At 42.1% G+C, this 24,256-nt stretch overlaps 2 protein-coding genes across 2 annotated transcripts; both read left to right on the top strand.

The window, feature by feature from the left end:
• The first annotated feature begins 4,136 nt into the window (after nucleotides 1-4,136).
• Nucleotides 4,137-6,740, top strand: glulb (glutamate-ammonia ligase (glutamine synthase) b). Its single transcript, XM_035177388.2, has 7 exons — nucleotides 4,137-4,293; nucleotides 4,580-4,763; nucleotides 4,882-5,043; nucleotides 5,134-5,280; nucleotides 5,371-5,498; nucleotides 5,613-5,812; nucleotides 5,907-6,740. The coding sequence occupies exons 2-7, from the start codon at nucleotides 4,598-4,600 to the stop codon at nucleotides 6,223-6,225; spliced, it is 1,122 nt and encodes a 373-aa protein (XP_035033279.1). The 5' UTR covers nucleotides 4,137-4,293; nucleotides 4,580-4,597; the 3' UTR covers nucleotides 6,226-6,740.
• Nucleotides 6,741-20,783: 14,043 nt separating this feature from the next.
• On the top strand, nucleotides 20,784-23,920 carry znf648 (zinc finger protein 648). Its single transcript, XM_035176581.2, has 2 exons — nucleotides 20,784-20,933; nucleotides 21,206-23,920. The coding sequence occupies exon 2, from the start codon at nucleotides 21,258-21,260 to the stop codon at nucleotides 22,740-22,742; it is 1,485 nt and encodes a 494-aa protein (XP_035032472.1). The 5' UTR covers nucleotides 20,784-20,933; nucleotides 21,206-21,257; the 3' UTR covers nucleotides 22,743-23,920.
• Nucleotides 23,921-24,256: the final 336 nt, after the last annotated feature.

Raw genomic sequence — 24,256 nt, 5'->3', positions numbered from 1 at the left:
TGTTTTTACTTTGAAGGTAAAGGCTTGTTGAGCATTATTCTAAGTCAGGTGTTTATTTCCTCACCTGCAATGAACTTTCGTTCAAGTTTGAGCATGTCTCTTCTCTTACCTGTCTGAAGCATTTCCTAATTGTGTTGTATGGGTTATTCAGGAACTATTTTTTGTTAAAAATTGAGAGATATCATAACTTTTCGAATATTAAACTATGGCCCTGCATGTATGTAAGCAAAGAAATGCTGATGATTTTAATTTTAAAGGAAAATGAATGGTCAACCCAAATTCTTAAATGTACCTAAATGTTAGGTCAATGTAACTGTCATATTATTTTGACAGTTTGAAAGTTCTTTTTTCTTTCATTTTTCCAATTTAATACATTAAAGGCAAAGGTGATTTTTAGTATTAATGCACATTTGTGTAAAAAGACGAATATGTTTAGATTTGCTGTTTGAATTTCACTGGACCAGTTTGAGCAAGTTTTGTTATAAAGCACATTTAAAAGAAACAGAGTTGACCAAAGTGCTGTACAATAAAATAACAACAGAATAGGAGAAGATAAAAAACTAAATCAAGGAATAGTAAAAGCCATAAGATTAAAATGAGTTCACAAAGGAAACCCTTTGACATACAAATAGGCTAAACAGGCTAAAAACAAATAGGTCAATAAATAAGTAAATAAGACTGAGCCAAGGGCAGTCAAAAGCCTCGAAAACAAGTTGGTCTATAGTCTAGCCTTGAGTGGGAACACTTAATTAAAAGAGAAAAACTTTTCCATCGATTTTGGGCGGATACAGGGAACGTGCGATCGCCCTGACTCCTTAGCCTCGACCAACGGACAGGCAGGAGCAGTTTGACTGAGCATCTAAGAGATCTGGGGATGGAAAAGGGGCAGAGGAGCTCTGAGATGAGGTCACCAGGCCAAATAACACTTTAAAAACAATTAAAAGAACCATGAAATCCATCCTTTACCTAAGCGGTAGCCAATGCAGTGATGCATGAACAGGTGAGATACTGTCCCTTTTCCTAGTACCAGTTAGCGATCACAGTGGCATTCTGCACCAGTTGCAGGCGAGACAGTGATGACTAGCTGACACTCAAAAGGAGTCCCATCAAGAGGAGATCAGGGCAGTAGTGACTCAAATCATTTAAAGAGAAGAGTGGTTTGAGGTCGGTGTGTTTCTGAGCTGGAAAAAGCAACCTTTCACCACAGTGTTAATGTGTTTATCAAAGTTTAAGGCTGGATCGAAGATGACACCAAGATTTTTGGCCAGGACATGAAGATGAGGCAGCATGGGCCCTAAGTGATGTGAAAAATTGGAAGAGGAGGGATTTTTAAAACATTTCAAAAAACTTTTGCTGAAAAGAGCAACGTTATTTTGAAACCTCACAACTTAAAATTACCTTGAAATTTCCAAGAGGGGAATTCAAACCACATACATTCATATGTACGTATTTCAAGGTAGATATATTCAGTGGCGTTTGCACTATAATTGGTTCCATTTCACACGATTGAATTTTGAATGGCCTTGGTTTGCCTTGATAGCTTTGTGTCAGTCCTCAGCTGTATCATGACTGACCAACCTCAGTTCTGTGATTTAAGCACTACATAACACATTATGAGCAGCTGACCTCAGACGTGCCTCGACCAGGAAACAAATCTTGTGTGTTGCTGTGCAGCGAAACAAGTAAAAACATATCTGAGATGTCACGTTTTTTCCTAATCTCTCTCCCTCTGTTGTTGGCGCCGCGCCGCGCCAGCGCCCTTCACCGATGGTTTCGGCGTGCGAGCGAGCGTATCGCGCCAGGAAACAGACTGAAAAATTATTTTAAACGATATAAATGACATATTTGATATGATATAAATGATCAAATATGCATCCCATACTTTGCATTCCCCTTCTGTTGTCCTGGAGTTTTAATTTTCCCAATTTTCCCAATCACATAATTAAATGTCCCCCTCTGCCCATCCACTACAGCCACACAAGCAGTCATATAGATAAAAAGAGAGAGAGGGGGGGGCTAAAGGCTTGCTTGGAGAATACGTCATTTACCCCCGACACCCGACATTGAACGGGTTACATACAACAACAAGCGGAGAATCGCGGGCTGACCGACGCGGAGAAATGCGGGTCCGGTGTGAACAGCCAGGCGGCTGCGCGCTTGAGAATAACGCTGCGCGGCGCGGGTGTAAACCCGGCGTTACACACCAAGAAGGCCACATGCAAGTAATAAACAAATATCGGTATCGGCTATCGGCTAGATTGTTGTTTTAAATATCGGTATCGGTATCGGCCAAGAATTTCCATATCGGTGCATCCCTAGTGTTTACTGTCGTGAGCGTTGCCTTCGTTGAACCAGCTGTAAGTGGACAGACTTGTTTTAGAGGAGCAGTAATCCCCTGAATAGTACAGAAACCCTGATGCGAGCCAAGATTCATCATCATGATTTGTTATTGCTGAACTGCCAAATAGAACGATGAGTACGCCATACATAACAAAATATTTATGATTTGTTTACAACACATTATTTGATAACCTATTTGGTTGTGCAAAAGAGTCTTAGTATCGCGTTGGCTGAATGTTCGGATGAATTCAGAAGTATAAACCTAAAAGTGACATCGGAACGTGTTTCTCCAAAAGTTGACTTAAAAACTTTAAGTGTTTGGAACCAAAGAGAAGAGCAACCTAAAAACATTTTAATGCAAAAGCAAAATTATTCACTGTTTGTTTCATGATATTCAGCAAATATGGAATCTGCAACATTTTCTTTTCAACATTACAAATAACTACATAAGGTCTTGGACATCAAGGGACACATGCTTGAGCCTTCGCTTGCATGTCATAAGGGATTATTAAACTGGCAGACTACAGTGTGCAGAGTAGTTAGGAAAACAATGGGAACAACAAACATCCAGTAAAATATTATTGGTGGGTTGTGGATTAGCAAAATATCACAGAATGTTTGAAAAAGGAGAAAGTGCACACAAGAACAGTGGAACACAGAGTTTCTCTGGTCTCAGCTGCTCAGTGATCAGAGCAGAAGCTGCAGCTGGTCTGTACCGAGCTGGAGTTTCTGTGTCCTCCTCCACTCTGACCTGCTCTCACTTCAACTAATAAACACTCATCACTAGTTATCAGGACCTGATCAGTACAGGAAGTAACTTAGTGTTTGTTTGATTCACTCCAGAGTTTATGAGGCTGCATTTAAACATCATGAAAATGACTCGTCAACATTTTGTGCTCAGTACAACAGGAGACGTGAAGCTCACAGTCAGGACTCAGTGTTAAAATGAGCGGAGCGACACGCAGACATGATCCGACCCCATCGATTCAGAACCAAACACGTGACCGTAAGTTTGTCACCTAAATCATCCCAATAAAAAATGAACTATGAACGTGAACTAGTTCATTTTCATCTGCATGGACTGAACTTTGAACCAGTTCATTTTAAGTGTGAACTGGCTCAACACTGAGTATAACTATATATACAAATGTATAAGCTGTGTTATCAAATATGTTTTGGGGCTCCGGAACATTTTTTTTGTTGGAAGAGCGGGCAAAATGGCCCTTTTGATAGTAAAGGTTGCCGACCCCTGGTATAGTATAGTATAGTATAGTATAGTTTAGTATAGTTTAGTATAGTTTAGTATAGTATATAGCAATTTACATTCAAAGCTATTCTTAAATTAGCATTTCCCCCCAATTTATATTAATTTATTAGTTATATCTGTATTATTCGCCAATTTAGGTTTTATATGTCCCGATGAATGGTTAGGATTTGGTAGGTAAGTGCGTCTTAAAGCACTAGTGAATGTTTCTTTGTATTTGTCTTTATTTATCAAAGAAAATCGAGTTAGGGCCGCTAGGGGGCGCATTAGTTGTGTGTCACTTGTTCTGATCCACGGTGTCAGTGTGTGACTCTCTTACCTTGTCTCACTTTTTCATTAAATTTAAGAGTTTTATTATTTTCCAGAATTTTGTACATTGTGATCAAGGGATGGCGAAAATATCTTTGTGTGTGGGTTATATATTCAAATGTGTGTGTGTGTGTGTGTGTGTGTGTGTGTGTGTGTGTGCGTGTGTCGGGGGTCAGTCAGTCCCGCATTTCCTCAGCACGACCTGGTCACGTTTGTCTCTCGGCCAATCAGAGGCGACTACTGATGCTCTGCAGTTGTATAAATGCAGCGTGGAGCAGGAGCGTGGAGCAGGAATGACCAACAACAGAAAGCCTCTCCACGACCTCCCATTTACACACTCACGTCTGAAGCCTGTGATATTTTTCTACACTTAACATCAGGTAAGAGAGCTGTTCCCTTTGTTTCAGTTATTCAGATTTTAACTTTCCTCTATTGTAAATAATATGTTACTATGTGTTAATGTTTTATCCAACTCGAATTTCTTTAAATCAATACTATTTGACTTACAGTAATATATAAAGATGTCAGAATCCTATGTATTCTGTCATGATGTAGTTCTTCTCCAGGAGAGTTTCCATGTCAGTCAGTAACCTCCATTGTCTGAGCTGTGTGTGATTTTTTTTTTCATCGTGTTTGGATTAGCATGTGCCCCCTTCTCTCCTGTAGGTTTTGGGGTCAAGAAAAATGGCCACATCAGCGAGTTCAAAGCTGAACAAAGCTGTGACGCAGCAGTACATGAGTCTCCCTCAAGGAGACTCGGTCCAAGCTATGTACATCTGGATCGATGGGTCTGGAGAGGGGCTCCGCTGCAAGACCAGAACTTTAGATTCTGATCCCAAGACGATTGAAGGTGAGCTCAAGCACCGGTATGATCCATATTGAAGTTTATAACAGCATGTAGTGAAACTGTGAGTACAGGTTTCAAGCTATGTGATAGATCAATGATTTCGGTTGTTTTCCACTGTCAGACCTTCCTGAGTGGAACTTTGACGGCTCCAGCACCTACCAGTCAGAGGGCTCCAACAGCGACATGTTCCTGATCCCTGTAGCTATGTTCAGGGACCCGTTCAGGAAAGACCCCAACAAGCTGGTGCTCTGTGAAGTGCTCAAGTACAATCACAAGCCAGCAGGTGAGCAGGAAAAGAATAAAAACTGAGCGTCTCTGCGGTTGAAGATGTCTTGTATTTCGCGTCAGCTTATGTTCGGCTCTCTCCCAACAGAGACCAACCTGCGCCACACCTGTAGAAAGATCATGACCATGGTGGATAACAGCCTCCCATGGTTTGGTATGGAGCAGGAGTACACGATCCTTGGCACAGATGGACACCCCTTTGGCTGGCCCTCCAACGGCTTCCCAGGTCCACAGGGTGAGTGTCAGCCTTTTGTTTTGTCTCAGTAAATAAGAAATCTCAATGACCTGCAGAGAGTTAATATTTAGTATCATTCCTCCTGGTTAGGGCCTTATTATTGTGGAGTAGGAGCAGATAAGGCATATGGACGAGACGTAGTGGAAGCTCACTACAAAGCCTGTCTGTATGCTGGGGTTCAGATCTGTGGAACCAATGCTGAAGTCATGCCAGCTCAGGTACTGTCTCGTTGTCGTCTTATTTTTTTAAAATTGTTGCACTTTCACAAAATTTTTCGGCGTCAAATATTTTGAACCCTATTAATAATCTGTTAATAATACTGTGTGTTTCAGTGGGAGTTCCAGGTTGGGCCATGTGTAGGTATCAACATGGGGGACCACCTGTGGATTGCTCGTTTCATCCTTCACAGGGTCTGCGAGGATTTTGGCGTGGTGGCGTCCTTTGACCCCAAGCCTATCGCAGGGAACTGGAATGGTGCCGGCTGCCACACCAATTTCAGCACGAAGGAAATGCGAGAGGACGGTGGACTGAAGTAAGGATGCGTTTTCATTCTATCTGTGTTAAATTGTGTATGGTTTTGCATTTGGGTTGTGAGCACGTTCCTAAGCCCTCTCTGTTCTTCACAGGGTCATTGAAGAGTCAATTGAGAGGCTGGCAAAGAGACACATGTATCACATCCGCGCCTACGACCCCAAAGGCGGCCTGGACAACGCCAGACGACTCACCGGTCGTCACGAAACCTCAAACATAGACGAGTTCTCCGCCGGCGTGGCCAACCGTGGTGCCAGCATCCGCATCCCCCGGGCAGTAGGGCAGGATAAGAAGGGCTACTTCGAGGACCGTCGTCCGTCGGCCAACTGCGACCCTTACATCGTCACAGAGGCTCTGGTGCGTTCATGTTTACTCAAAGAAGAAGGAGAGGAGCCCACAGATTACAGCAAATGAACAATCTAAAAGTCAAAGAGCCATTATGAGTACTGTAAGTAACCATGTGTCTTTTTCAAGACTCTACGGATCAATCTTTCCCTTACTGAACTTTTTACTTGACTGATGAAATGTTGAGGTATTTCTGCCTTCTTTCAGTCGTATACAGGAAGTCTTCACCTCTAACGTAAACACTGCCTTTTTGTTTGTTCAGTTCATTCTGTCATGGTAGCTGATAGTATGTCGAGAAGTACATGATTGTCATGTGTTTTAACTCGTACTAATGAAAAATTTTAAATGTCTGAACAGCAGGATGTTGCTGTGAATCTTATAACTTTGACCTAAAGGATCCCAATGGCGTTTGAATGTTCTTAGCCGTCATGGCCGATGTCTCGACAGTGGTTTTATCATGTTGTAGATAGTTAAAGGTCATTATAGCCAATCTACTTTTGTATGTTTTTTAAATACCACATTTCTGTTGTTTTCACTTATGATTGTCACTGCTAAAGATCTTAAATAAACAGCTAACATTTTTACATCTGACCTTTCTTGCAACTTAGTCCGAAGCATTTCCTGTTGTGCCTGGAATTTTAGTCTGACAGGGTCACATCCAGACTGTCAGCTGGTGTGAAGTGTGGCTGGCATTAAGAGGAAATGCACTTTAATGTTCAACAAATGGTTGTGTATTGTGCCAAAAGCAAATCCCCACCCTTATACTTGTTCAAATAGTTAAAACAGATCATCATTAGAAAACAAGCATGACGGCAAACGTTAAAAGATTTATTATTTACAGTAAAAGTGATTGGCTGTCTATGCCACACACATTAAAATAGTGTGTACCTGCCTTTCTGGAATGTTGTTTTGACATGTCTGTACAACCTTAGAACTAGCTCTATAAGTAGAACAGGAAGTGGGAGGAGGGAGAGTTCCTAGTAAATATCTGTCGTGTGACAACCTGTGATAGTGATGCATTCAGCGAGCAGTTAGACGTCCCACTGTGTTGCCTTAGTCAAGGTAACTAATACAATTTAGTAATTATGGTTGTCAGAGTTAAATAAGATCTTTAAATAATAAGTCAACTTAATTAAAAACTGATTATTTAACCTGACATTTAAAAGCACATCTCACCACATGCTGAAGTAATTTCAGTGTCGTGACTGTCTCTAGTTTCACCTGATGTCAAACAGTTGCTCTCAATTTAAAATCACAGACAAACTAGAATTGAAAACAGGTTGACTTTCAGGGCCAACATGTTGTTTTTGCCAAAATATTAGGAAAAAAACTAAAACAAACTTGCTAGGTTCAAAACTTTTAAGTGCTGATGACAGACTCCAATGGTAAAATGGTCTGTATTTATTTAGCATGTTTCTAGTCTCGAGGTCGCTCAACGGGCTTTACAGTACAGTTTTCCCTATCTCCTGGGCTGCCTGAAATAATTCAACTTTTTTTTTTCTTCAGTTATTTCCTCTGTAAACCATTTTTCAGTTTAAAGGCCCATTCAAGAATTTCTGCAGGTTTGTCAGGTTACTCTCTACCCACCTCCTACACATTCAGTGAAGGACAGATTTTAGCGTCCACGATAGTTGAAGTTATTGCTATTACCATTGCTATTGTATTTGGACGTGAAGTAAGTCAACTTTAGGAAGTGATCCTAAATTTAACAAGAACTACTGTTAGTGTTTCATTGTATATTTTAGTCTCAGGTCCATGAACTGGGATCACTGGTATCAGTGGGGTGACAGCGTGTCCTGAAATAAGCTCTCTGGTAAAAGTTGAGTCTCACGCTCTATCTCTTGTTTTGTGTCTTTCCCAAGTGACCTTTAGTGAGACATCACAACAACCAGATGCAGGTTTCTCACAAGGAGGAAATCTGTGTTGATATCTTCATTAGAAGCTCATGTGTCTGATACAAACCTCAGTGAGAGGACAAAGAACAGTTGAAGCCAACACATGGGCCAGGAAAGAATGTGCCATGTTTTACCTGGTGTAAAAACATCCCTTCTGAGAGGTTAAAGAGATGAAAACGTGGGTCATAAATCACTAACAATTTACCTAATGGCTTCCTTCAGTGTCAAATGTAGGTGTGTGTGTGCGTGCGTGTGTAGACTGTAAAGTTGTCAGTACAAGCTCCTTCACAATATAATTGAGGTCAGGATAGTAAATGGAGTAGATGTAATAGTGTACTTAATTCATTATAATGAGAAACCTCTTTGTGAGAACAATTTGAGCCTTGAGTTTGTTTGTGTGCACTTCATTAATTTTCTCATGTGAATTCCACCTGCCAGTGTCAAGTGTCCGCACCTGTGGGAGGGGTGAGCTTGAGAAACAGGTTGGTGTTGAAAGGTGTGGAGTGAGCGGGCACGTCTGGGAGCAGCGCCTTGTGGGTTGGCAACACATGGGATAAGTTTATTTTTTGCACTTTGTTAACAGTGTGAAAGGGTCTAACGTGGGTGAAACTAAAAACTCAAGCCAAAAAACGGAAACCAGAAACTAGCCAGCACTTTCTCCAACCAGAGGCATACAAAAAGGACACATGTAGGGGACTATTTCAAAAGTTGACGAAGACAAACTTAAAATCGCCCCCATTTTGTAGAAATGTAAACTGGATTTTTCACTATTTATACATTATATGAAAACTCGTTTTAAGAAAACAACACAATCTTTTACTTTGAGGATAGTTTAGAAAAAAAAAAAACTCTGTTTCTATTTTTAAAGATTGTTCCATTGTTCATTTTCTCATTATCAGAATAGGAAATCAGTTCACACAAAGCTAAACAGATTGGGTGCATGCACTGGTATTTGCTCGCAGCAATATATTTGACAGCAGTCTGAGAACATAACGAATCTAATTTGGCTCACTCCCAAATGAGTCCTATCACGTGAAACCGACCTCCTCAATCATGTCCACCAGACAAACGCGTAAAGGCCCTTTACAAAGACACATATTAGACAAAGTCATAGTCATTAGACATGTGGTCTCTTTTTAGTACAATGGAGAGACACAATAAGAAGACATGAGAGGAATCACCTCAACTAACTCATATAGAAATGCCTGAGGAGGTGGGAAACCAAATTTTCACTGTTACACAACCTATTCAGACCTTTTCCTATCGCATTACATGTGTTCCTCATCTCCATGTTATTTGACCTCATTGCACTGTTTGTACAGAGGGCTGTGAAAGTGTAATTTGAGCCACAATACGAGGATGAACATTGATGTTGCTGATACGATAACCTGGGCAGATAAACTAGACAAAGTGGACGAGGACACATGAAGAAACACCTTGAGCCTGGTTTCCATGGCAGCCGGCGTCCACGCTCAGGCAATCTGGTGTGTGGAAGAAAGGCGGGGGTGGTGCTCCATACCAAGGTATTACATAACAACAGGCAAGTCAAGAGTATGTATAGTACACAGAACAAAGAACATATAGTTTACAGACCCAGACTGCTGCTTTTAAAAAAAATGTCAAGTGTAGTAACACATATCAAGATGCACTGCATAATCTCACTTTGACCTTCTCGTCGCACAACTCAGACTATTTACTGTAAATGAAAAGGCATCTGTGGAGCAATTGAATCAGAGGCTCGAGACCTAATGAGATACCTTAGGTCCGAACCATCATTCGTGCGTTTGGTCTAATCTCATCACAAGAACACATTCTCCTGTGCTGCGGATCCCTTTAGCCACCAGCTATCACCACTATCACTAGTGACAGCAGTCTGGCTGTGCTGCTTCCCCATCCCGGCACCACCCACCCACCCTTCAGCGGTGGTTTTGTATTGTAATGTATTGTATCGCAGCTTGGTTGGCTCAGTGTTCGGAAACTTAAGCAGCTGTGAAAGCAGAGCTGCACGGTTGGACGGAGAGGTTAGAGGACCCCGGACCGAGGAGCACAGACACAGATCAGACCACATCCAATCGAGACAAACGTCATCAGCATTTCAAACAACAAACACATGGCGGTTTTAATCGGACCTTTTTTGACTAGTAGATACACTCTCTTGAATACTTTCCGTAGCTAATTGGACGCAGTATGGTTGAAGTCAGGTTACAAACAAATTCGACACACACCGAAAAAATGAATGAGAGCTCAGAATGCTTGGACAAGGAGATTCTTTGTGAGTTTGTCCATCCTGCTGCACGCGCACCACAGCTGACCCACTGATGAGAAACATGAGAGAGCAGAAGCGACAGGACTGAGAAGCTTAAGCAGCAAGCTAAAATGCGAAATTGTTTAGATGACACGAGAAGATTGATATAACTTTAATTCATCGTCTACTTAATCAATAAATCAATGAATAGGATTTTTATTTGTATAGCCCATATTCCCAAAACCAAAATTTGCCTCATAGAGCCTAAGACGCTGTGTGATATCGTCTGCCCTTAACCGTCAACAAGAGTGAGTCAAAACTTCAAAACTAACCCTTTAACCTGTGGGAAAACGCAGGAAACTCAGAGAAAGTAACAAGGTCTGTCTGTACGGTAGATATGAGGCAGCAGTCAGGAGGCTGTTTGCTTGGTTAAGCATATAGACTGAAAAAGGGGGGTATGATCTGTCAACAAGATTCCTGGATTTACTGGACAATAAAAAGTCCAGCTCATAAATCCCTGTAAAATCACAACTTTGTTTCTATTTTTACACTTTTGCATGGCTTTGTCAAACAATATATGATGTTAAGTCTGCTGCGATGATGTCATACTGTCCAGTCAGAAATCATGCTGGTGGAAAAACCATTCCTTCAAGGTGTTTTCCCAATTAGAGACGTCTAGCAGTTTACAACATCTGCCACTTCACAATAACAACCACAGGGGGGTCGGCTAACTGCTGGCTGCAAATCCATCACAACAGCTACATCAGCTTCTTTCAAATGTGTGTTTGTATCTGAATTCACTTGTTGATAAAAATGTAGGTACAGGTTTAAATGCATCCAGAAAGATCCTGCTGCAGCCGTGCAGACCCAACACCCAACGCCTTCTTCAAACAATTATCATTTGCAGTGCTCCTTTGTTAGCAGCAGAGGACAGTCTGAGGTCCACGCCTATAACCCTGCTCCCACCCCTAACCATATTTGTAATATTAACTCCCTTCAACTTTTGTACATTGGCCCTTCATGTCCTTGATGCTGAACCCCGAATTGCCCCTCTCAGAAAAAGAAAAAAAAGTGCTGCCAATAGATGCACTGGGTGAATGTGTGTGTGAATGGCAAACTGTAATGTAAAGCGCTTTGAGTGGTCATCGAGGAAAAGCTCTGTATAAATACAAACACGAAGCGTCGGTGCAAACATGAGAAGTTGTAAACATATGTCAAAGCTTCCCGTTTTTCTCCTCAGTGTTCACCTGGGAAGACTACACCCACCCATCCACAGCTTGGAAAACATGTTTTTGAAAAGTGTGTGCACATGTCTGCTACCCAGTGTGCACAATAAGAGTGTGCATAATAAGATGTAAACATGGGTCAAAGCTTCACTTGTTTTTCGCCTCTGGGTTTTGCTGACAAGACGAGACTAGACACTCCTTCCCTGCAGTTTTTTTTCATTCCTCTTATCCTGTTTAACTGAGCTCCCGGGTGTCAAGTTGCCTCTCCGCAGCTGAGACACAATGTTCTCTTTTACGTGTGTGTACACATGTCTGCTACAATAGTAGTAGCAAAACTTGCCTGGGAGCATTGTTTCATTTTTGTCATCACTTCTGTCCAGTGGCACAGCAGAACCTTTAACTAGCTTTGTTTTTTTCCCTCAATTAATCTGAATATAATTAAACAAAAAATAATTATTCACTGCAAACTTATAGGGCTGATCAATTTGAAATAAAACTGACCCACTGACAGTGGTTTTCTTAGTTGATAGTTCACTTCTCTGGTCCTCTTGTTGCGTCTTCTCCTCCCCCGCTGTCCAACCCCATCATGCAGTTTACAATCGCATAATTTCAAGAACCTTCAGGAACCGTGAAGTCAAAACCACCCCCCATCCTCCGGCCACAAATATAATGGAATTTCACAAAGGTCACACAAGTAAGCACAGGGTTAGCGAGGAACAGGCAGAGCCACCATGCCTGTGGGCCAGATGTAACTAGAATAACATAAAAAAACCTTCAATGGCAGTTTAGCTGTATCTTTGGAGTTTCTTCATAGGAATTCTGAGAAAAAAGGCCGCTCTATGTTCTTCACACTGTCTCTCTGAACCTCATACCATCCTGTGCTCAGAGAAAATCAGCACGGGACCGGTTTAGGATGTTCCTGTTGGGGTCAGCTGAAGACAGGATGAGTTAACGCTTCCTTTGGTTTGGATGTAATAGCTTATGAAGACAAGAGGTCCCCACTCAAAAGATTGTGTTGTAAGAGACTCGGTTTAAAAACCTACTTTGAAAATACTACCACTACGAACATTAGTTATCTATCTGATGATTGCAGAAATCTGTCTGTCCGTCCATATGTGGCTCACACATCTCAAGAACCTTTCATCTTAATGGCTTCACACTTGGCATGTGTATTGTTCAGGGACAGAATAATTGTAGGGTTGAATTTGGTGCAATTTAGACACACAATATTCATTAACAGGGGACCAGTGCTCTAGCAGCTGTGGTTCATCCACTTAATGGTTGTCGATCACAACCACACTGCATGCACAACAATGGCAATGGCAACTGATTCTCCACTTCAGGGTTCTTCAGGGTTCTTCAGGGTACTGAGTCCAGCTTGGGTAAGGGTTAGAGTCCAGCAGCTGGTTGTTACTTGCTGCAGCTCAGTTACTGAAAGTCAATTTCAGAAAGAAAACTATAACCAGCATCACCACAGGCCAAGCAAACAGCCTATTCCAAACAGACAAGTCTGGAACGGGTACTGCACAAGTTTAAACATGATATACCCACCAACGACTCCAAAGCTTATCAATTAACACAAACCCAAGAAAGTAACTGATAGATGCACACTGAGTTTTTACACTTCAGATTTTTTGATACAGATTAGATAAAGGAGATTAAATACGTTGATGCATGAGCTTCAAGGTTTTTCTACCTGCTAAGTTAAGCTAAAAGTATCTTGCTGTAGTTTTACTTTGATTGGAAAGATGGAATAAGCATATTTCTAAAAATATCACAAAATACTTATATGAAGCTAGCACCAAAAGACAGTTGGCCTAGCTTAGCATAAACAGTGAGCGCAGGGGGAAACGCCGCTCTCTCTGTCCTCTCCAAATGTAAGAAAATGCACCTTCCAGCTCCTCTAGCTGCAGCTAGTTTTAACTGTTCGGAGGTTTCATCGGACTCACTGTAAGAAGACAGGTTAGTGTTATTGTGCATTCATTTGATTTGATAGAAAAAGTTTGTTTCCCACTGCGGAAATTCTTGTTAACGCCATTTAAAGTCAAAACAACACCTCAGAAAGTTGTTTAAAATGTTGTTACATGAGTTGCAGAGTTTCTGAGGATAAAACTAAGGAAGAAAAAACAGAAGAATAATATGTGCACTTTAACCCTTGTCTTTTTCCTGGGGCATATCTGACGCCTCTTCCTCCTACTCGCCCCGAGCAGGGCTGCTGCTAGGGCTATGGAGGAGGCCGGACCGAGCGTCGTAGTCAACAGCTCTCTGTGCGGCGGCGGCGGATTTTACAGCCTTCACAACCGCGGCGGACGCGTCCGTGCGCGATGAACGGAGTCACGAGAGCCTTTCCCAGCTGCTCTAGGAACACCGTCCGCTTGTTCCGCTTGCCCGGCATCCAGTCTGGGTTGATCTCTCTCCATATCACAAAGTCGTTGTAGGAAGAGACGTCGAGAATGTTGTGAAAGACGACCAGGGGCTAGCACGCGGTCATCCTCCTGCAGCTGTACGTTCTTATCACCTTGTCTAGGTTGTCCACGCCACTTTTGTTGCGGTTGTAGTCCAGGACGATGACCGGTTTCCGTCCTCGTGGTCGCTGATGTCGGCCTCAGGGTGCCATGTGCTCAGGAGCACCACATTCCTGTTTTTCTTTGGGATGTAGGACACAGGAGTGGCAGTGGGCGTGAATGCGAACTTGGATGAGAACACCTCTCTTCCCTTGACCGCGAGCAGCCCGGTCGGGAGCTCGGGCTTGTTCTTCCGAACAGTGCCGACCACGGTGAGCTTCCTCTCCAGGAGCTGCCGCGCGAGTTCGTAGGAGGTGAAGTAATTGTCGCACGTGACGTTACGACCGTGCAGTCCCTCCGTTACATCGAGCACTACCCGCAACCCCTGGTTCCGTTCTGGGCGTCTGCCGCTCGGCCTTCCGGTGTAGACTTGCGTCTTCCAAGCGTAGCTTGATTTCGCATCGCAGGCCACCCACGACTTGATCCCGTATTTTGCCGGCTTGCTGGGCATGTACTGACGGAATGGACACCGGCCTAGGGAGAAAAACAGGAGGAGAAGAGATGAGAGGAGATGAGGACGAGGACTAGCAGCCGCTATCTACATAACATAACATAACATAATATAACTAACATAACATAATAATAATATAAAAAAAAAAAGACTAACCTCTGAACGGAACCAGTTGCTCGTCCACGGTCACTTCGGCCCCGGGTTGTAGAGGTGCGGTAGCCGCGACACCCACGCATCCCAGACCTCTCGCACGGCCGCCAATTTGTCTGTGGCTTGTCTCGTGCGTCTCGTCTCGTGGTCGTCGAAGCGCAGCAGTCTGGAGTACGTGTGGAAGAGTTTTAGGGGCATCGTGGCACGAAATATCGCCCGGCCGCTCTCGGCGTCCCACAGGCTGGCCGGCCTCGCCCCGGGACCTGTACACGCCCGCTAAGATCAGCAGCCCTACGTAGGTGCGCAGGTCGGTCTCGTCCATTCCTTTCCATTCGTCACCGTATTTCCGACGACCCTCCCAATTCGTCATCTCCAGGATAATGTTCTCTACCGTCGGTGTGATGAACAGGTGGAACGTCGAGGCTAGGTCACCAGTGGATCGTGGGGCCCCGGGGGACCCCGCTTTGAGCCGCAGCAGAGGAGGAGGAAGAGGAGGAGGAGGAGGAGGAGGAGGAGCAGTGGCCCTCCTCTCGGCCGTACGCCCTCGAGGACCATGTTATTTCCCCGTTTCTTGAGGGGAAGGTCTCTCTTTCCACGAGTCCGGTGGTGGTGGTGGTGTCGCCGTGGTCTTGTCCTCCTTCTTCTTCTTCTTCCAAGGATGAAGAATCTGCAGAAGCATCACCCACTGGGTCGTAGTCTTCGTCACCGTCGCCGTCTTCGTAGTCACCGACAATCGAGAATGACAATCCATTGGTCTCAATTACCCCAGGAGAATTGGATAATGACAATCCTTGGGTCACCCTAACCCTAACCCTGACCGGCCAGTGCGTATGATCACACACACGCACGCACTCATGCACGCACACACACACACAGACACACACACACTCTGGGTCAATTCAACCCAGGAACAACACAAGGGTTAATGAAATTTGATCTTTAATGAAAGATTCTCAATTGGAACCATCAAGTGTGTGTCAAACTCAATTTCCAACAGCAGATCAAAATGAAAAGACGAAGGAGACTTGGGCCAGCTCAGTCATGCCTTTCATTGGCTCCAGATCCCATTGGCACAGTCACAAACAACCTGAAAGCAGTGTAAAGTGTAAAGTGTACAAAATACAACCAGTCCAACACCTCACACTTGTAAGGACATAGTATGACAACAACAGCAAGAAAGAACACCCTGTGTCAGCAAACACATCTTGTATAACTGACCCCTCCCAGCGCTCTTACACAATTTCCTCTCTGTCTTTTCTTCACTGGTATGTTTTTCTGAAGTTCTTTAGTGTAACCTTGACTTCTACTGTATTTAACCAGCACATCATAGAGTAGTCAGTTCTCCAATGTTCCACTGACAGTGCCACGCTTGATAGCTTTCGTCAAGATATATTGATCATCAGCCTGATGATCAGTGTTTCTGTGACGTGTGTCTGACACAAAGGATGGGCAGTGTATTTACTCAGTCATTTCACACCCTTGGATTTATTGTCTGAGTAGATTACGATTAACGGTGATTAGATCTGATTGAGACCATATCGAAATTTGAAAAAACTGTTTGTTCCCCTTACCCTCCGCTGTATCTCACATGTTGTGTGTCATGGAGATGTAAATTCAACCACATACAAATAATTTTTAATGCTGAATTTCAAATGTGTTTGTATCATTTTGCCACGGTTTCTTGTACCGCTAGCCACAAAAGTAAAATCTCATGTACGAATTAAGTTGGTTAAATCTCTTGAAACAAATGTATTCTTACCAAAAAGTACAAGTACACACTGTAAAGTAGGTTATAATGACATCAAGTCGGCAGATACACCATAGGATGATAACGTGTAGGTTACAACATACAACTGGATGCAGCATAAAGCACATCTACTACTTTCCACCTCCTGAGAATGGAGGTCTGTGGAAAATTCCAAGGTCGGGTATGTTCTCAATTAAGGGGGTCTGCTCCACCATAAAATCCAAGACCTACCCCCAGAATGACTGAGCACATTTTTCTTTGCGGTTTGCCAGTGTGTTTCCTATGAATCAATATAACGTTCATTTATGTTCCACGTCCGAGCCAAACATATTTTACTGATTTTCTTCGAAACTCTTTATCTATATCCATGATCTTTACAGGATGAGGGAGACTGTCGGTTTGACCAATCAGAGAAGAGCTGAGGTGACTGTGTATAATTTAGTTTATATAATATTTCCTTCTGAGCTTACAGGAGAAGTGGCATGCCTGTGTGAGCAACATTATATAAGTACATATAAGTGAACATATATGTGTAAGTGTATATATGTGTGTGGGTGTGTGTGCATGCATTAAAATGAATATGTATATGTTTATGTATATGTCATGCAAATTAGTCACCTTCACCACAGGGGCAGCCATCTAAATTTATACCATTCATTCAGGAATACACACACACGCACACATATGCACGCCCACACACACGTTTGTACTTCTGTCTTAGTGAGGACACTCATTGACATACTGAGTTCCCCAGCCCCTAACCCTAACCTTAACCATCCAAACTAAATGCCTAACCCTAACCCCTAACCTAAACCTAATTATAACCCTAACACTAAAACCAAGTCTTAACCCTCAAACATCCCTTTGAAGAAGTGAAGACCGTCCAAAATGTCTTCACTCGGTAGGGTCGATGCTTAAAATGGTCCTCACAAAGGTATAAATACAGGAACACACACACACACAGATACACAGATACACACACAGATAGATAGATAGATAGATAGATAGATAGATAGATAGATAGATAGATAGATAGATAGATAGATAGATAGATAGATAGATAGATAGATAGATAGATAGATAGATAGATAGATAGATAGATAGATAGATAGATAGATAGATAGATAGTAGAGTTGAATCTGTATTAGACAAACACGTGTATTGTGTAACAAAGTTGGACAAGTCTACCATCAACAACCATGAACACAAAAAGTGTTACTATCATCCGCTGTCTCGGCTACACCCTGTTAAATCACACTCTATGTTCAGTCAGGATGAATTTGAAATGAATTAATCGAGGCCCAGACTTCTTAAATTGCCCATGAGTAGGCGTGCACATGTCATCTCTCTTTGAAGCAGTCATGAGGGAGCTACACTTTCCTAACTCGAGGTCTGGAAGAAAGACAAACACCCAGTAAACAAACAAAGCGCAGTCTGTTTAATCCCAACAGGGACTCTCTGGGTGATGCTCCTTCAACTAGTTGTTAGTACAGCTTCGGCATCCAGGTTCATTAATGACGTCACTGGAGAAGCCGCTTACGTAACATCCACCGCAGCTTTGTTGTGACAGCCTCCAGCTAACAAACACAAAGACGCAGATGAACAGTTCAACAGTACCCCTTTCCTCTCCCTCCACTTCCACGCGAGTAGGGGAACCTGGTAAAGCCCTCAGGTAACATCACCCCTTAATAGAACCAGTGTTTGGATAACATGCTGTGGGAGTCCTAAGGGTTAATATAAAGAGCTCATAATAACATAGCATGAAACACAACATTTCTTATTTTCTGGTGATTATACACAAATTAAAACATGATTATGAATGTTATCCATTTCTGCCATTACATCCCCCTAAATCCAGACCTATATTTAGACTTTTATGTAGCATATATGTTGAAGTGTGGGAAACGGTAAGAGGAGAAACTCCACAGAAGTTAAAACTTGATATGTGTCGATGAACTATTTATATCTTAGTATAACACACAGCTTTGTAAAGGGGATGTGTTGAGTTTCCAGTTACAGTTTGCTCGCCTGGGAAAATGGACTGAGTGCAGCTGAGCACTGTGCATTTAATTATGGGATGAGTCTCACGAGAACCTTTTCATTATTTAATAGATGCAGGCTGCTCCAACCCTGTCTGTCTGTGCAGTGTGAAGGAGATGACCACAGTTATATCAGGAGAGTAGAGGCAGCTCCCTGTCTGCCTGTATGTCAGTGATCACTGTGGCAGTGATAGAAGGGGTTTGTCTGATTAGAGACTCACATGTTTAGGAGAAATTCAGGATGGAAGAAAGCTCATGAGTGAACTGATGATGATGTGACCTGTTCTTGAGAGTAAAAGTAGTTGTAGGCTACTTGTTTGATTTTAGCACCAGTTCATGGTGAACTGTCTAGTAACTCCATCCTGATTTTGAATGGTTCCTAAACTGAACTGAACTCCAACTTGTTTTTCTCAGAAGAGTGAGAGCTGCACAAGGCAAACAGTCACTCAAAATCAAAGCCATCCCCCACTTCAATGACTTCAATCCCATTGGACACATGGGAGTTCTGCGAATCGAGAAAATAATAATAATAATAATAATACATTTATTTATACTTTCATACATAAAATGCAGCTCAAAGGGCTATACAATAAAATCTATTAAATCAAAGACATGGAATAAGAAATCAATAAGAACATGTTAGCAATAAAACAAAGACTAAAAATAAAAATGTAAGAATAAAAATAAAACAGATGAAATTAATTAAAGCAAGATTGTAGAAATAGGTCTTGAGTTGTTTCTTAAAACTATCAACAGAAGAAGCTTGTCTGATGTGTAGTGGGAGTTTGTTCCAAACCTTTGGTGCATAGCAAGAGAAAGCTGCTTCCCCAAACTTTTTAAAGTTTGTTTTGTGGATATTGAGCAAACCCGCAGTAGAAGACCTGAGGGAACGGTTTGGAACATATTCTGATAAACAGTCAGAGATGTAGGAGGGTGCTGTACCATCAAGAGACTTAAAAACATTATTACAACATAACATATTTTTTAAATCAATCCTCAGTGATACTGGAAGACGCTAAAACCGGAGTAACGTGATCTCTTTTCCTATTTCTCGTTAAAAGTTGTAATTGATACATTGATTTTATCGGTAATCCTGAATATAGTGCATTTCAGTAGTCCAGACGAGAAAGTGTAAAAGCATGAGTCACCTTTGAAGACACAATGAGGTGAAACACTTTTTACTTTTCAAAAAGTTAAATTGGAAACATTCCGTTAAAGTTGAGCAACACACAGTTAACAATCCCATCCATTCAAAGGGTCTGTTTTTTCAATGGAGCTGGTGATTTTCCACAGTCTGTGGAAAATGTTCCTAAAAAATAATTTGGTGCACAGTGACATCTTGAGGCCTTCACAGGATAATACTACTTTACCGAACATGAAACAGGAATGTAGTCCCCTAGAGGGACCATAAACTGCCCAAATGATTAGTTTCATAGTCAGTGAAAATGTGTCACAACAGTATAATAAAGCAGACAGAAACATGAAAGTGACAGTTCAAGCCACATACACTTTAGTTCTGTCATTTGTTTTAATTGGCTGACGTACGCATGTGACCTCATAACAGTTAACTCAAATATCAATATAAGACCGAGACCACTCAATGAAATTGGAAGCTGCACATGTTTTGTTATATTATGAAAAAACATTCTGCATGCTTCCAACCTCGTTATTTTAAAGGGGAAATTCCACATCCATAAAGCCAAGTTCTCAATGTCTCTGCCCATCTTTTCAACACATAAACTGCACTAATATACCCATATGCCTATAGAGAAATGTTTAGGTTAATATATACGGTATATTTATTATTATTGTATTGTCCCTTTATTATATATTATGGTTTATTTTGACAATTTATTAATATTATACTTATCATCATTCAGTTATACTATTTTCTTTACGTTATGTTTTCTTTCTTGCGATGTTTAAATTAAAAGATCATAGCAAATGTTGTAGCCTGCTGTCTTTTGAGATAAAAGCTGTAAATTAGTTTTTTTTTTAATAATCATTTGTGAATGCCAGCTCAACTGTGTTGATTTTCTCAAACGTGTGAACATGAGCGTGTTCGTTATGGACTAAAGAAGGCTATTCAGTTGCATAAACAGATGGTTTTATAAGACTATAAATTATCTAAGCACCAAGTTTTGAGTTCAACAGTATCTAACTTAATAAAGTCAGAGGAAATATCTTCAGACACTCTGACACTGTCTGAGTATCTCACTCTACCAGCTGGACACAAGCGGGTGGTAAACTGAGCCAGTGGAGGGTAAGCTGAGCGGCCCGCCGTGAAGAAATCACTGCTGCTGCTGACTTGCACGATAGATGCTGACCCTCAGAAACGGCTGCTGCCAAACTCCGCCCATTAACACCGCTGCACATCCTCCCACACAGTTACACTAGACCCTGGCATTAGTATATCTCTGGCATCTCCTGGACTCCGCTTGCTTGTGAGGAGACCGCAGGGTAAGAAGCTCTATAAAAATGTTTTCAGAAATTCAAATTGAAAAACAATTTATGAAGTTGATTCAGTGTGTTCTATTGATATGGAAATATAAGCAATCCTTTTGGAGACTAGGAGTCAAGGTGTCAAGTGAATGCAAGGTTGTGTGTAGGATGTAATGCTTTGCAAGGTCTGTGTGGTACTATTGATAAAATGATTTTATGTGAGTAAATCCTTATAATATTTAGCCTACTTGAATTATACGCTAGTAAGATTCATGTATTCTAATTTTTAGGTCGTATTAAAGGAAGAATTGTGTCAGGAAATCACTGTACAGCTGGAAACACATGCAGATGATTTCATGCCCCACTTTAAAAGTGTCCATGGCTGAAAACGCGTCTGCCAGGATGGCTGTTGAAAAGGGGGAAAAAAGGACATATCATAAAAGACACTGTGGCATAAATTTTCACCCAGATGGACAGATTGTCAATAACACTCATAACATGAAGAGTGACCCTTCACTTGGAGGTACAAGTGTGAACTCAGAGAGCACTGACACTGGGATCCTGTATCTGAACCCTCAGACACCAAACTGGTCACTTGCTGAGAAGTTTGCGGAGCTTTCTCCAGGAGACAAAACTGGAATCTGTGATGACCAAGACCACAGCACTGAAGCATTGTCGCAGTGCACTAAATATCTCGACATAAATAAAATAAATGGGCTTGGTGACGTGCATTTGGATGCTACGCAAAACAATTGCTCGAAATACGTCAGGAGCAACCAAGTGCAAAAACGGAGAGCCTCCAAGCTTAAAGAGCTGAATGTTGAGGAGTATTCTCCGGGTGGAGGAGGGAATAAGACCAAAAAGAGGAATGTGAATAGTCCTTCTCTTAAGAAATTACTTAAAAAGCATGACAATGACAAGATCCCTCGACTTTTGGTAGCTATGAAAAAACGTGGCGAAGTCGACGCAGAGCACCGTCCCTTCAAATGTTCACACTGCCACTGGGCCTTCAAGAAGCTATGCAACCTGCAGAGCCACTTACAAACACACACTGGCCTCAAGCCACATGTGTGTGATATATGTGGCAAGGCCTATTCCCATCAGGGCACGCTGCAGCAGCACAAGCGGCTGCACACGGGTGAAAGACCATATCACTGCCCCTTCTGTGTCAAGACCTACATTTGGTCCTCAGATTACCGCAAGCATATCCGAACACACACCGGTGAGAAGCCCTACGTCTGTGACACTTGTGGCAAGGATTTTATTCGCTCGTCTGACCTGCGCAAGCATGAGCGGAACATGCACACCAACAACAAGCCCTTCCAGTGTACGCACTGTGACAAGACCTTCAATAAACCCCTCTCTCTGAACCGTCATGAGCGCAAGCACCTGGGCGAAAGGCCTTTCTCCTGCCCTGACTGCGGGAAGGCCTTTGCCCTGCCCAGCCGCATGGCCGAGCACCGCAAGACCCACGCAGGAGTTCGTCCGTTTGTGTGCTCCGTTTGCTCCAAGTGCTTCACAAAGTCCTCCAATCTGACCGAGCACGAGGCCATCCACAGTGGCGCGCGGCCCTATAAGTGCACAGAGTGCGGTGTTGCGTTTGCCATGGCCTCCCGCCTCGTCCGTCACCAGTACGTGCACAATAAAGAGAAACCCCTCAGCTGCACGGGCTGCAGCAAGAACTTCTGCCACCTTGAGACACTGAAGCTTCACCAGGAGCAAACGTGTGCTGGGAGAATCTATGTCTGTGTGGACTGTGACAAATCTTTCCAGTGTGCTGCAAAGCTCGCACAGCATATGCTGAGCCACAGGGACAAGAGTGTGTGAGCCTGTTTGAAGAAAGGTACTGTTCACATCCTTCACCACGCTGGTACTAATAACTTAATTTACAACTATAACATTTTATTGATTTCAAATATTCAGTTCCAGACACATTACATGTCATGGGACCCCGGTATATTTATGTTGAGGTATTTATTTATAATCATTGTGCTGTAATGACTTTTAAATCTCAATACTCATGTACCCTCTTTCCCCACGGTGCTGGGTTACCATGAGTATGGTACAGGATAAAAATTAACACTGCCTCGACACTGGAGATGACAGCTGTGTGATGTTAAATTGCTAAGAGCATTAGATGGTTTTTGAAGTGACAATATTCTCTCAGGTGACAGTTGGTCAGGAACATCTAGTTAGAATGCATGCAGAGGAATCCAATAGTTGTTGTAAACAAAGTATTGTTGTATATAGTATAGAAAGCACCAAGTGTCTGATGTTGTCATCTTTGTCATGCTGGAGATTTTATTTTGTTTTGGTTTTCTATTCAAGTAATTTCTCTCGTTTTTGCTTGGTTTGTTCCATAAGACGTAGCAATTTAACGATTTTATGTGCTGTATCAAAATGTGAGTGTAACAATTTACCCCAAAATTGAGTAGAAAATTACCCTAAAATCTGTTTCAAAAGGCACTTACACTGGACAAAAATACAATAACATCTGGCTTTTGTCTTCAATGGGTTAAATTGTCATTCATTACATCCACTGCAGGTCAAATCACACTGCAGTGGTCAGTCTGAGCTTTAATCTGTAAGGACGTCAACATGCCACAAACACTGTAAACCTGTCACCTGCCCACCACGATGCAAGACTGCATAAGAAACATATAAAGATGGACGACATGACCATAGCATCTCAATCGCCCCCTGCTGACTGGGTTATAAACCCCACCTCCTTCATGTTAGTGGATGGGACATGGACCAAACTGTAAAGACAAAATACAGGTCTAAGAATATTTTTCTTGAAGAAGGTTTGGTCAAGTGCTACTTTTTCTGGGAAGTTTGGTTTTAATTTGTAATTTAATGCAATAAAAACTGGGTGAAACGTCATGATTGACAGCTGCGACTGACTCACGGTCTACTCCCATTTCACCAGTCTGCTTGGCAGCTAGCAGCTCACTTTCAGATAAATCTGCAGATTTTTGTGAATAAAACTGCTTTTTCTGTTGTGACATTATTTTCTATGGTTTTGTAAGTACACTAATATTCATGATACGAGGGCTCTGGAATGCAAATCACAAAACACTACAACATATAAGAAAACACAACGAAAATTCATAAATCACAAAACAAATGGAAAAAACACAATGACAGTCCTATAAAAAGGGTAGTGCTATCTAAAAGGCTTGTTGCTGATTGGAGGGACACACTGTCCACGTGTTTTGTGATTTGTTGTTGTGTTTTCTTATTTGCGACTGTGCTTTCTTTTTCTGCATGTTGTAGTTTGTTGTAGGCAAATTGTGGTAATTTGCCCTGTGAGTTTTGTAATTGCTTGTTGTGTTTTGTGA

This window comes from Hippoglossus stenolepis, chromosome 14, assembly GCF_022539355.2.
Source record: "Hippoglossus stenolepis isolate QCI-W04-F060 chromosome 14, HSTE1.2, whole genome shotgun sequence".
NCBI lineage: Eukaryota > Metazoa > Chordata > Actinopteri > Pleuronectiformes > Pleuronectidae > Hippoglossus > Hippoglossus stenolepis.
This window is presented reverse-complemented; position numbering and strand designations above follow the sequence as displayed.